Source organism: Aphanomyces astaci (genome assembly GCF_000520075.1).
Source record: "Aphanomyces astaci strain APO3 unplaced genomic scaffold supercont1.35, whole genome shotgun sequence".
Classification (NCBI taxonomy): domain Eukaryota; phylum Oomycota; class Saprolegniomycetes; order Saprolegniales; family Verrucalvaceae; genus Aphanomyces; species Aphanomyces astaci.
This window is the reverse complement of record NW_009798298.1, coordinates 267309-281168: the sequence shown is the minus strand read 5'-3', so window position 1 is coordinate 281168 and position 13860 is coordinate 267309. Positions and strand designations below refer to the sequence as shown.

Here is a 13860-nt window from a genome sequence, read left to right as displayed (position 1 = left end):
AAATCGAATCATATTTTCAAAATATCAGCTGGCATTCAGACAACTTTGTAGATACTACTTCTCTATATTTATTCATGGGATACGAGATTTGGGAATGTTTTGCAGATTTGCCAAAATGGTTTATGGCATAGTTTAAGATGGTGGCATTCAGTACATCCCTAAAAAATAATACCACTTCGTCCCAAATCACTGACACGTTTGATGTTTGCCACATAGCGGTTTTATAACCAAACATTGGATTTGTGTGAAATTTGTACCAATCAAAAGAGAAGAAACTTGGCTATAAGGCCATATAATTATATGGTGCATTTCATCTAAAGAATACAGATCGGCCATTATCAGGAGGAGACGTTTTACTATTAAACGCCTAAGTTATTTCAGTTAAACCCCCGTAATGTTGACGTTAAATTATTTTTACTTACGTTTTTTATCTGGTAAATAGGTTAAACATCCTGAATAATCCGGATACAATGGAAACGTTCATACGGATAAGTGCTGTATACAAAGACCAAGATATACTTGATGCTCCTTTTCGGCCAAAATGTGCCTTGCTCCATATATTTCCGTACAAAAAGGCTGGTTGGTTTAAATTCTATTACTCGATCAATTTTTCACCAATCGAAATTTTGAACCGTAAGTTCTGTTGGTCTTGACCAGTTCTATCGTTATTACGGCTTATTTTCCTAAAAAATATCAATACAAAGTTGGAATAGCTGTCGAAAGACAAGGCATTTTTTTGTAGTCTTTAGTTGAAATGCACCATATTGCCATTCTTCCAAAAACTGCATGTGTATTCTTCAAATAAAATCAGCCGCTCAACCCAAAATTTTCAAATGTTCACCGGACTTTATGAGTGTATGGAGATTGTCTCAAATATATCGAAAACAAGAGGGTCTTCGGCTGTATAATTTAATTCCAGGAAGGTGTCAATGTCCCCTAAATGTACAGTACCTCCTTGTGATTGACTCAACAGTACTGGATAAGGTAATATTTTTAATAAAATTGATTATTTTCTAATTTCACAACTAATAGAATGTCCAAACGTGTCAGTGATTTGGGACAGAGTGGTACCTTGCTAGCGCCAAGCAAAATAGACTACGTTGTTTTCTCGAAAATGGAAATAAGGTGATGCCAACCCTGGCAGGATGGCCACACACCTTTGAAACCCAATGTCGCACTCTATCAGGGATATTTGCTAACGTTAAGGGTGGGCACTCCTTCAGAATTGCCCCCGGTCGAATTAAAAACAAGAAATCAATAGACCTTTAACCCAGACAGTCGATGCTTGACTGGACACGAGGTATTTTGTCATACTCTCACAGTTCAAAGTAAATGGAAATCAACTGAAAAGTATGGAAGTATTCGATCAAAATGTCGGATGTTTTTGTAAAACAGTGATGCATTTCGAAATGTCGATTGTTATTTCCAATGGTTTAAACTGCCAAAAGCCTATTTTAAGCCTTGTTGAATGACTTTATAAGGTAATTATTAACAAAAGATGAACAAATTGGACTTATTTAACCCATCACTATTTGTTAAAACCTAGCTCAAATTCTCCAACACAAGTACATACTCCTTTTTTAACCAAGAAAACAGAACATTCCTAATTAGTAGAACAATCTTCCACTATCCGATTCGCTATGCGAGCCGATTTCAGTATCGCTTCCGCCTGGATCAGCCGCTGTGAATGCACTTTCTGCAGCCATGGCCAACGACAGTCTGACCTTGCGCTTCGACCGGTAAGTTCGGGACGCAGCCTTCTTGTTCTTCACGATCTTGGAACCAATAGATATCAATCGGTTGACGTACTGGGTGTTTGCATCGCCATCCTCTGCACGCAGCTTGTGGATGCGCACATGGACGTTCGTCAACGCCAGGCAGGTTTGGAACAACATGTCATAGTTCTGACGCTTCCATGCATAGATATCACTGCACACGCTCCAAAGGGTCTTCAAGCGACCGAAGAAGTTCTCAACGATGACTCGGTCGCTGGCAATCCGGTCGTTGGTACGTAATTCGTCAGCCGTCAGCACGCCTCCAATTGGCTTCTTGGTAGGAAGCACCGCGCGAACTTCTCTTTGTATCCCTTGGTAGCCTTTGTCCACAAGGACCGCCCATTGACGTGCCCCACCAACTCGCTCAGGATCATCCAGGCGGTCGTCGTCGCCTTATTTGGCAAGGCCATTCGCGTGGAATTCCAAGCTGTCGTCGAAAATGGACTTATCAGCAACGCTGCCTTTGTAGTGCTTGGTGCAATTGATTGCAAGCCCGTTCGGAAGCACCGACACTTCCACCTTATGCCCATAGAGCGAGTGTTGGCCACTGTAATACGACTTCTTCTCAGCATAGCTTCCGGCAGGGACATTCGTTTGTTGAAAGGTAACGTCCGTTGCATAGCGAGCATAGGGATAGTTGGTGAAGCGATCCCCGTTGGGAGCTAGCTGCGACATCGTCCATTTGTCGGCAGGCACGGCAACGTATTTGCGCATGAAAAAGGGATGCAGAACCCCAATATATGTCAACACACGCTTCTGAAAGGTAGCACTCTTTTGTTTGAACACAGCGGCAACGATGTCCCATGAGCCACAGTGCTTAAGTGACGTCAACATCATCAGCAGTAAGTCACGGCCAGTGACCTCGGATTTGCGCCCCGAACCAGTGTTCCAATGCTTCGAAAGGTATTGCCGAATGTCCGCCCACAAGATGTTGAACTCAGACGGGCTGAAGTTGGTCATTGTCAGAATACCATCAGGTCCTTGGTCGTCGACGAAGGCGTCGTAGATTGGGCTTGTGGAGTCAAGGTTTTCATCGGGTTCTTCCGCGCGTACGGTTGAGTATCGTGCTCTCTTGGCTTGGCGTTGCTGGTCGAGGTTGGTAAGCAGAGCTAGACCTTGGCTGATGTTGCGTGAGGTTAGTGGCGGGGCAGCCTGCGAGCCTTGAAGACTCGCTCTGCGTGCCATAGTGGTCTTTTTGATTGTGTTTATGGTTGGTTCAGGGCTGCTCTGATGTGCGAGTTTGTGTGTTTAGTGATTGGTCTATAAACGAGTCTGTGCTCATGGAAAGGACTGAGTGATTTCCAAAAACATTGATTGGTTGATGCTTGACTAACCATCCACTAAAAGATCCAATCATTTCTCTTGTAGTGGACGTTTGACAAATGATAGAGTTTCAAATTATTATCTTGATGACTGATCAGTCAGAAAAATCCCTCCATGAATTCATAATAATTCGTGTAAAATGTACAATCATTGGTCAAAACATGAATCTATGATCTAGAGGTCTAATGTTTTTTATTATTTGTCCTCCAAATTAATACGATCGAACAATTGCAATTATAAGTCCTTTGAAAAACATATTACCACACGCTCCACGGGGGGAAACTACGGCCGCCAAAGGAACTCGTCATCTAGGAAGGTGTTCACGATGAACATCACACATAACCTTCGTGAACTGCTTCACACGCACCTCCCACACACTTTCAATGCCTTGTGTGTGGGCTCCGTTGGCTGGGTTGACGAAGTCTTCGGAGTCGTTTACCAACTGATGAGAGTAATCCATGCCCGTCAACGCAGGATTGCTCACCAATGTGTGGCTCTCATTGGTGGACACATACGACCCGAACTGGTCAAACATGATCAAGGTTCCAGGTCGTATGTTTTTCCAATGGGAGCAGACAACACCGGCTTCGTGCGGTCTTCATACGTCAGCACGCCAAACCACTTCTTGGTTGCTTGATCAACGCCGCCAAACAACCAACACTCTGGGTGGCACGTACCACAGTTGCACTTGGATTTTTTCTTCAGCGACATTATGTCAATTTCAACGACGGACCAAACACCACCATTCTAAATAGCTTGTCAATTATAATAACAACACCTTAACTTCTGATATGTAATATTTATGAAATATGAAGTAAATTCGAATAAATATGCATGCCAATAATTATATGAATAAATAATATGAATTCGAATAATTAATACGAAATTATATAAGTAATATGAATTGGATTACATTCATTTCGATCGAAAGCATTTCTTACAGTAGACATTGCGACAAAACTTGTACCAGTTCGTGGCGGTTGCTGAGGCCACACGTAGGTCTTCGATCACGTCGGCTACCGGGCGTCGCGAGGCCCAATGCTGCATAATACGCACAATGGTGCGGACAGGGAGATTCGACTTGGGCAAAAACGATCCAGACTTCACACTTCGTTCGATGGACCCACACGTTGCTCGTCGGCGGTGGGTGGCGGCAGACAGTTTCATGTCCTTCGTACAGTGAGGGCAGATCATAGAGCTTTTGAGGAGCCCTACACTCATGCACCAGAGAAGACAGTTGGCGTCATTCGCCGTAACCAGCATGACACTGTCGAACGTAAAGTCCTCCAGGTCATCCAGGTTGTAGCGGGCATCCATGGGGTCGGCTGTGGGTGGGGTGTGTACAACGGTATGAAGGAAGATTGAAGTTAACGGGGGCTGTTTGTGTTTTGAGGCTTAATCCTATTGGTCCATTGTTTCAAACATTTGACATTCGCGCTCAAATCGGGGGCGATAGTCACAAATGTGCGCCAAAATCATCCGGATGAGGTGATTGATTGATGCCCACGTCAAGTATATTTGGTTTCAGTGACATAACACATTCAAAATTGTTCTTAAATTCGACCGGGAGCAATTCTGGATTCGATAACGGCGAGTACATGATTGGTAAGGCATTTCGTTACGTCTTGCTGAATTCGTTGTCCAGTAGGCGATCCTCCATTTGGTCCATGACTTGGATCCATGAGCCTCAGGTAGGCTGAGCCGAGTGTAGGGACTGTCTGAAGGCAACCGACTGGTGAGTTGGCGGTGTCTATGGAAGTCATCGTCGACATGCTTGTTCAGGGAGAATTCCCAGGGCATAAATTCCGGGCTGTTTCCCACGGGTTTTCCGGCAAAAAAAGTCGTTCCGGAGTTCAGATCCATATCAGGAAACACCCATCGATATAGTACCACGGTGTCATTCATTGATTGAACCGTCGATTCGTATGTCATTTGGGACAATGCATCAGGCATGAAGACCAAAGTTTCTTGGTGCGATGTCTCACGCATACACTCAGCCGACGCAGCGCCAATATGCTCGATCAACTTGGTCACTCAGACGTGGGGTTTCAACAGGGTACAATGCTCCATGTGCCTTTCCCAGTCGTCGCCATACAACGACTTGTATGAGTTGCTGGATTACGTCGACATTAGCGGTATTCAGGCCGTTCGATACCGCTGACAACACGTGAATGTTGTAAACCATTTTGCTCGTCAATCCATGGGAATTTCAACATTTGGTTGCCCGATCCGAGAGTCGCATTTCACCGATTGTAGAAATTTCCATTGACGCCAACTTCGCCGCGGTGGTCTTGCCCACATTTGGTAGGGTTAACAAAATGTCCTCGTCAATAAATTCTGCAAATTGAATACATATCAATTTATTGTAAATTATATACTACTAGTAGTAGTTAGCGTACCCGACGATTTTGATACCGTTGTACAACCCAAGGGATGCACTTCCCCCTTCAGGTTTTGTACACGTGATATCTCGTCGTTTTGCAGAGCATTGTACTCATCAATACTTGGAATCCATTTCCCGGCAATGATTTGGGATCAGCCGAATCCAGATCAACCACTTTGTTCTGACCACTGGGACTGGACCTACCAGTACAAGCAATGCTTTGTTGAACACTCGCCAAAAACAGCGACAATGCGTTTCGTATGGGTATTCGCATTCTCTTTCTGAGGTTGAAGAGCGCCTCGATGAACGTTCCATTTGTGTTCTAGTGGAGAGCCAAGTATGTCGACGAAGTAAACAATCTACACTACGCGTATTTGTTCACTATTAACAGACTGTTCTTGGTCCTGTTCAATCAGTTTGGCTTTGTTTGGGACGGTCGTCGGTGTCTGGGGCGGGGGATGATAGGTTTGGCTCGGTCTGGATAACCGTTGGTGATTGGATCGATGGATTCACAAGTCCTGCCAATTGATCAGAGGCACAGTTAAGTCTACTTTTTACCTGTAATTTATAACCTAATTTAATATTAAATTAAATTAAATATTTGTAATTTTTTTTAATATTTTGTAGAAATTTCTTGGGAATATGCTGACTAGATCATTTCCTCGACTCTGCTTTCTGAAGTATTTCACACTTCTTGTAAGGGCCTCTTCCAAGTAACTTTTCAAAACGAACGGAGCCAATCAGAATCGTTTCCGTCGTACTAGCCATCGAGGGGTCTAAAAAAATAAGTATCCGGACCATAGTTTTTAGCAGTTTTCGATAATACACGTAACTACAGGAACACTCTATAAATACGCTACTCAAAATATATCAATTACTGCGATTATCCAAAGTGACAGGCAGCTGGTCAAATTCAAACGAGTCGTCAAATGCACATTCGTCACTGCCATCGTCCGTGCTGAGGCTGTGAACGCTGCCACGGTCGTCGGCAGAACCGCCGGAGTCTTCGTAATCGTCATCATCAATAATGCTAATGTGCTGTTGCAGTTCCAATAGGTCCTTCTAGGACATCTTGATGCAGCCGAACTCCATTGCCGAGGTCACCGCCTCAAACGCTGCGTCCAAACGCACCTCGATATCGCGAAAGGTAGTGTTTGTGTTGTATTGTCTCCCCACATCTCCTTTAACAATCGCCCACAATAGTTCAATAGGCTGGAGGTTGGAATGATGGGGTGCTCTGTAAACAACCTCGTGGCCAGCTGCTGCGGCCATTTCCACGACGACAGGTACAACAGTTGCCATGTAAGGTTGGAGTTTTGACCAAAGATTGACCTTTAGGTCCCCTGGATTGTGTTCGATCCCCAATGCGACACAAACATCCAACAAGTCGGCCTTGCGCCACGAAAACCTTGGTGTGTCATCAGGTACGCTCTTGTGGTATTTGGCATTGCCCATAACATCAATTGTTTTTGTGATTCCAGCCACGTCCAACGCGTCCAACAACCGATCGAACCAAGCAGCGAAGTACTGGTGATCAAACATCCCGTGATAATCCTTGGTTTGCTTTCCATGAACGAACTTTTCGTAGGCGAGGACAACAGAATTCGACGGCCCACCATCCACAATTGCAGCAATGAAACAGAACCTCCGCCCCTTGTGTTTTGGTTTGGATTGGATCTCCAACTCGTCGGAGAGGTCGTACAAGGAGATGTCGCTTTTGTTGTAATAGTGGTGAATAAAGCTCTCGTCGAGGTACACGACTGTACGGCGGTTCATCGCGTTAATTTGTTGTGTTGCTTCGCACATATAACGAACATAACTGTCACGAAGGATTGTATTCTTCTCAGTCAGTGCTAACCACTTCTTGTCGTTCTTTGCGCCACGCAGGTACCCACAGTGCTTCAAAAACTTCTGCACAACATCTCAACGCTGAGGTTCGTTCAATTGGCGCAGCTGGGTCGTAGTTAAGGGCCCCGGTTTCCAACAAGAATGCAGCCACGTCCTTCGCGACAACACGGGCTCGAAGTTGCCGCTTCTCACGGACGAACTGTTGGACGGAGGTGACGATTTCAATCGTTCGTGGGATCCTCGTCGCCCGTGGTGCAGTGTTGGATGGCAGACGTGCGGTGGTGATGGCGTCGTTAAGCACGAATTGGCGCCACACACTGTTTTCCGTGACCGACCAAGAAGTGTTGCTACCTCGAACGTAACGTCCCTGCGACACTCAACAGTGGCGTTGTCGAACCTGAGGTAAGCATTGACACGTAGGATGTCAAGCCTCTCCTTTTTGTTAGTCCTTGTGGGCGATTGGCTTGCATAAATCGGCAAACGTCGTCGAACTTGGTGACATCCACTGCGCTGCGTACGGTCTTTGGCATGGAAATTTGAGGGACACTCAAATTTCCATCCCGTACGTCCACCAGTCGAATTACATTCGAAGGGATGGCCAGGTCGTAAAACCTCGTTGACCGTCATATATTGTTTGTATATAAAATTATATGAGGCATAATTTTGCACAGGGCTTTTTGGCGGCGCTTGCTTAGTTTAGTTGTGATTGTTCAACAAGGACTACTACTCTGGTCGGGACAAATGTATCGACTTTTTTCGTCATTGGTGGAATTTTTCTAATTTTGTGCTAATAATGAATCTAATTGGCCCACCAGAAAGCGCGAGATCTCGTCTTTGAATGGATGATTTCCGAGAAAACTAAGACCTTTTGCTCAAAAGTTATGGCGGCATAAAGTTGTTGCATCAGAACTTGGCATACAAAACAACTCGCTGAGGTTTCATTTTCAACTTTCGACCGTCACACTCAATAGACCCCCTCTTGTTCACACCAGTTTACTTGCATCTATGCCGTCGCCGCGCTCCCCAAATGTCGGGACCCCCCGTACTGGCAACAAGAAGCTCACCGATGGCCAGAGGCAATCCATCTACGAAACGCTTCTTGAAAGAAGCGTGGATGGAGAACTGCCACATGGATGTATCACACAAACTGCTCGGCTTTACGCATGCACATTAAAGACGATATCCAACGTGTAGGCACGTGACCGCCTCTCCATCCGCCATGGCAGCTCGACTGCCGACGTATCGCGGTTGGCGCAATGGTTAGTGCGACGGCATCCAAGTAGATTGAGGAAGGGGACCGGGGTTCGAGCCCCGGTCAGTGTCGAACTTTTCCCCCCTTTATTTAAATATAGATATTTTATAAAAATATGTACAAATTCCAATACAATCCTTTTCAAACCTATATTAATTTCACAATTAAAAAGAATGGCAAAGAGTGGCTGTCGTTTAAGCACTTGGAATCGCTTTGGCAAAGCTCTCGCGGATGACGTCTTCACTGACTTTCTCCCACGCCCGGATCGCCCTGTTGATCATTGCGAGACGCTTTTGCGCAGCACAAGGTGAGTCAAACTCGTCTCCATCCTCACCATCGATGATTTCCTCGGCCAACCACTCGTCACGCAAGAAGCGTTTGAACGGCGTCATGGCCCCTACGTCCAATGGCTGGCACGTGGACGTGGCGTTTGGAGGTAATGGAACCAACAGACAGCTGAGCTCATCTTCAACGATACTGTAGGACTCATCACTCACGTGAGACTCGAAGTTGTCAACCAAGAGGACAGACGGCGCCTCAACCCAAGGTGCGCAGGTACAGTCTCCACACATTGTTGTCCATCCAAGCCTTTTGCTGAACAGCGTATACGTGGCCAGCAGGGTAAGTCGGAAGCTCGTGCGTCTCGATGCGGCCACCTGGAAGTCCCCGCACGACAAAGAGAAGCAGCAACTTGGATCCATCAGCACGCACGGTAAGGGCCACAGTCATACGGAGGGAGTGCTTCTCCCCAGAGGACACCTTGGCATCGCCTCCGCGGATCGACCAGATGTACTTGGGAGGCATGTCGTAATGGAACCCAGTTTCATCGACGTTGTAGACGCTGTCATCGTGGAAGGTGCTGTACAAGCGATGGAACTCCTCGGCAAACTCGTCGCGGACTTCAGCTAGTGCAGCGTGCGACTTCTTGCGGTGGCCGGCGCGTTGACGACTGTAACCGTGGCGGTGGCAGAACTGCTGAAGGAGACGGAGCAGGCTTTGGTAGCCAGTGCCAGCTTGCTTGTCAACAAGATAGAGCCGAAACCACTGACTCTGGTAGCACTTAATCCAGTTGATAATGTGAGTTGTTGTCAATGCTCAATGCTCGTTCACGAACTCGCATTTCGACGATAAAGTCGACCAAACCCTCGGGGTCAGGGAACACCTCGCGGCGCCCACCAGGGCTGAATTTCATTCGCTTCTTGTTCCCTTGGAAGGCGGTGATTTCATCGCGCTGGTCAAACCAAGAACGTATGGTGCGCCGGGGTATGCCAAGGTTTTCGGATACCTAGTAGTCCGACATACTTGCCATCATAGCAAGTGCATCGAGTTTGACTGATATAGCGTAGCCGCGCTTTTTAGTCCGAAGGGTTGACAAGGAGCTCATCAATTCGTGAATGAAAAGTGTGGCACATATTTAAATTAACTCCCGCCGATGGGAAAATATTTTTATTATCCAATCACAAGTCGTTAAACTTTTGGTACGATATTATTGGATAAAATAATAGTTGCACGTTGAGCAAGTTCGATAGGCGAACCACTCCCTCGGTGACTGAAGAGGTTTATCTATTTAATAAATAGCACAGGTACCTCAAGTCTGACAGTTATAATTCTGACTTATCCCAATACAAGAACCAGGTACTCTATTTAGAGAAGTTGAACACTATTGTTGATGTCATCAGTTGGATGAATCGTTTCGTCCACAGCAGATATCGACACAAGGTCGGACAGAATCTCCGGAGACACAAACTCTTCCTCGCTTTCGACGGCTTCTGTGACCTGAGAGACCAGCTTGCACTTCCCAAAGCCATTCATAATAATAGACTCTGGCAACCCAGTCCACGAGTCAGTAATCCATCGTACCAGTGTTGGACGCTTCGCCGCTTGCAACTTGAACGTCGTCTTCTGAGCCTTGCTGTTCTGCACTTGCCGGCGAATGCTGTCAATCCACATTTTTCGCAGCTGGGCCTTCATAGGTCTCATCCAAGCGACATCTGCTGGCTGGCAAATCCATTTGAACCGTGGCGGGATCTTCTCCAAGAGGACGTCCAGCTCCGTCGCGACCGCCACCACTTCATCAGTAAAGTGGGCGGAGAAATAGTCCCACAGCAGAAGAACCTTCTTGGTCGCGCGGTCTGGGCGCCCGGCAAAGTTGTACCGTAGGAAGTCCATCCTGATGGTTGAGTTCCACCATGCAGTTGGATTCCCGTAGATGCGGCATCCAAAGCGATCTTGGAGCAGCTGGACGTCTTTCCACACTTGCTTCCCCAGGCCAAGCCGCTGCGTCAGGTTCTCTTGGACAACAGCCTTGAACGTCGACGCGGCCGTCTTCAACACCAAGAAGAGCGGGTGCTTCTTCCGTCAATGGCGGTTTCCAACGCCATGATTGGGATCACTGGAACGCCGTCTTCACGCATGGAGTTGACCCAACGAGCAAGTTGTTCTTCGTACTCCCTGGGGAGTGTCGTTGCCATGCCCAAGTCACGCGAGCAAAAATGGTCAGAAGTTCGTCGATTAGTAGCCTTTACCCTTATATGAGCACGATACTTCAGCCACCCATACACCTTCTTTCTTGTCGTATTGAGTCGGTTTCCACTGAGTTGTGGAAAGTGCTTGGCAAGTGTGGCTGCCATGCCGACCTCGTCGAAGCTGTCAATGACGCTTTGCTTCATCTTGTAGGAAACGTGCACGTTGCTGTACTTGTTTGGCGGCTTCTTGGGACTGGTTCTCAAAGCAGGGTGCCCACGAAAGCGCAGAGGACCCAGTTCTTGAGTTCTTCCATTGGACAAGTGGAGAATGACATTGATGGACATCCGACCACCACATCAATTGTGCGCGCAATAAACCTTCGAATTGATATTGTATTAAGAGAAGGAGTTTATATTAATTATACGGAGAGTGTAGTCGCGCGAAAGGTAAACCTGTTGCACTTGTTGGGGCAAGCCTCAAAAATATAAATATATACAGGAACCTAAAAGGACTTGTCCACCTAAAAGGACATAGATTATACGGTAGTACAGAACTGTAGTCTCGCTTGCCGAGTGCCTATGATGCGCATAGCCATGGCATCAGCGCGCGTGAAAGTATCGGGTATGGATAATGCTTGGGTCAGGTACATGGGGAATACGGTAGGTCTGTGTCGAAGAGAGACCTACCGTATTCCCGATGTACCTGACCTCTTCGACACCTGTGATTTCCCTGACAAGCACCCAACGTTAGTATCATGTGATGAGCAATTAACAATTTTAGGTTATCTACGGGGCAGGGCAATGACCCATTTTCAAGTCGAATGTCCGGATGATTCGGCATGGTTAGCGTGGGTAACGATCGAGTTCAAGCAGTATACTAGTAATGGATTGGAGGCTTTCTAGAAAAAAATACCGCGATGTGATTGGTTCAATAGGAGTAATCATAAATTGGTACAGTGGTCATAATTGGTCATTTACAAGTCGACTAATAAAATAATTTTTTTGAAACCTGGGGATCGTAACGAATAGATCCAATTGGATAAAACTGACTGTACGGTATTTTCAATCAAAGATTATGCTCAGCTGCGATTGGCCCAACTCAATTTGAAATTTGAAACTTCACACTTCCATGTCAAAATGGCATTCTACGAAAGGCAGCGCCAGCCACCATGCAGCAGTGGCCTTACACGAACGCTGAGCGCAAGGCGCTTCTGCAGGAGTTTCATGCATATGTCCTAAACGACAACCAGTTCAGCAAACAGCACGCCATCCCTCCAGCAACTGGAAAGGATGAACCCAGGGCTCACTCAAGACTCACAATATGTTTTACCACTGCACTATCGCGTCGAACGCTTACGCTTGCCCTTGAACCATTGTATCAATCAGATCTTTGTTATCGTCGTTTAATTGATGTATTTTAGGCCAATCAGAGTATTCGACCTCGGATTCGTTGTGACATGGTCTTTATATTTTTGAGTCGTCCACGTCGACGAGTAGTATCACTCTACATACAAAGTCCCCTATTTATGGTAGTGCTACTTTCGTCGACTTTTACTGGCAAACACTGTATTCGCGAGTGCGATATACAGTCATCCCCCGATTTTTGCAAACTTGTATAAAATAATATCCTATGTAACGCGATACGATATTGGATATAGCAAGAAGTGGGTCAATTTGAAATTCAAACGACAGCCAATCCGCGCCAATCCACGCCAATCCACGCTGATTGATTGCAGACCCCACCTTCACAATCAAATGCCTGTGGTGTATGCCAAGCAATCGCCCACGCCTAACTTGGGTCAAAAGGCCCAGATACGAGCGCATCAGCTCGCGATCGACAACCAGCAATGACGTGGTCACGAGGCGTGGGTGGATGTTACGACTGCGACAATTCAAAATTGTTGGAAGCATACCGGTATTGTTCCCTCTGAGACGTTGATGTTTGCGTTTGACAAGTTGCGTATCGGCAATCCGATGTCAGTTGATTTGATTCTTAGCACTTAGATTAACTTCGTGTGTAAAGTTTCTTGTCATCATCTCCGTTCCATAGCCGTAACTTGTTCGAGTAATTGATGTCCGATATTTGACCGCAAAGCTTAACAGTACACGTTAGTTTAGTGAGCAAGAATTACCTTATTTAGTCATAAATATCGGGTATTTATTGTCGGGTGTCGGGTACATTGGTGGATTTTCGGACGCGTCGAACCTTTGATTTCGTATAGCCTTTCATCCAGCACCCCTCTACTGTACCACTGATGCAAAAATCGGGGGATGACTGACATGAGAATTTTGCTGATGCTGGCGTGAGTTCATTCATCAGATTTTGTAGGCCAGATATACTGTACAACAATCAAGAGAGACGTAGGACAGCTGGCCTACATTTTCGCATTTACCAAACTTCATGACCATACAATAACTCATATAACGGGCCAAGTAGCGAGCGGTTTTGCGAAATCGTAGGCCACGCATCCTACTCCATATTGCACACCTATAATTGGCTGAAATATACATGACCTCAAGACATGATCACCGCGATGCTTGCACTGCATCTTTGGCGAGGTTAATGGTCGCCATGTTAAAGCAAGTAAGCGGAGAGAAGTTGTTTCTTTGGCGAATCATTTGCACTGCGCTACTGGTGCAGTCTATTGATTTACGCTGATTTCCTATTCATTTTTGTGGCTCATTCGCTCTGAAAAATGCTAACGCTATGCTTGCAAAGGGTCAATGCGTTGTGAAATGACTACAGACGTCACACGACCTGCGAGCTACAGTAGTGTAATCCCTGGCTGGGATGAGGCGGCATACATATTATGA

General features: G+C 46.1%; 4 protein-coding genes across 4 annotated transcripts; all 4 read right to left on the bottom strand.

The window, feature by feature from the left end:
- Positions 1-1607: 1607 nt before the first annotated feature.
- On the bottom strand, positions 1608-2149 carry H257_11657 (hypothetical protein; the record flags this gene model as incomplete). The annotated part of the gene is made up of 2 exons (XM_009838656.1): positions 1608-2076; positions 2136-2149. 2 exons carry the CDS (start codon positions 2147-2149, stop codon positions 1608-1610), a joined length of 483 nt encoding a protein of 160 aa, XP_009836958.1.
- Positions 2150-2168: 19 nt separating this feature from the next.
- Positions 2169-2960, bottom strand: H257_11656 (hypothetical protein; the record flags this gene model as incomplete). The annotated part of the gene is made up of 1 exon (XM_009838655.1): positions 2169-2960. The coding sequence occupies one exon, from the start codon at positions 2958-2960 to the stop codon at positions 2169-2171; it is 792 nt and encodes a 263-aa protein (XP_009836957.1).
- A 395-nt stretch (positions 2961-3355) lies between these two features.
- On the bottom strand, positions 3356-4415 carry H257_11655 (hypothetical protein; the record flags this gene model as incomplete). Its single annotated transcript, XM_009838654.1, has 4 exons — positions 3356-3406; positions 3466-3621; positions 3681-3797; positions 4047-4415. 4 exons carry the CDS (start codon positions 4413-4415, stop codon positions 3356-3358), a joined length of 693 nt encoding a protein of 230 aa, XP_009836956.1.
- A 2128-nt stretch (positions 4416-6543) lies between these two features.
- H257_11654 (hypothetical protein) lies at positions 6544-7257 on the bottom strand (the record flags this gene model as incomplete). The annotated part of the gene is made up of 2 exons (XM_009838653.1): positions 6544-6612; positions 6814-7257. The coding sequence occupies 2 exons, from the start codon at positions 7255-7257 to the stop codon at positions 6544-6546; spliced, it is 513 nt and encodes a 170-aa protein (XP_009836955.1).
- Between the last annotated feature and the right edge of the window lie 6603 nt (positions 7258-13860).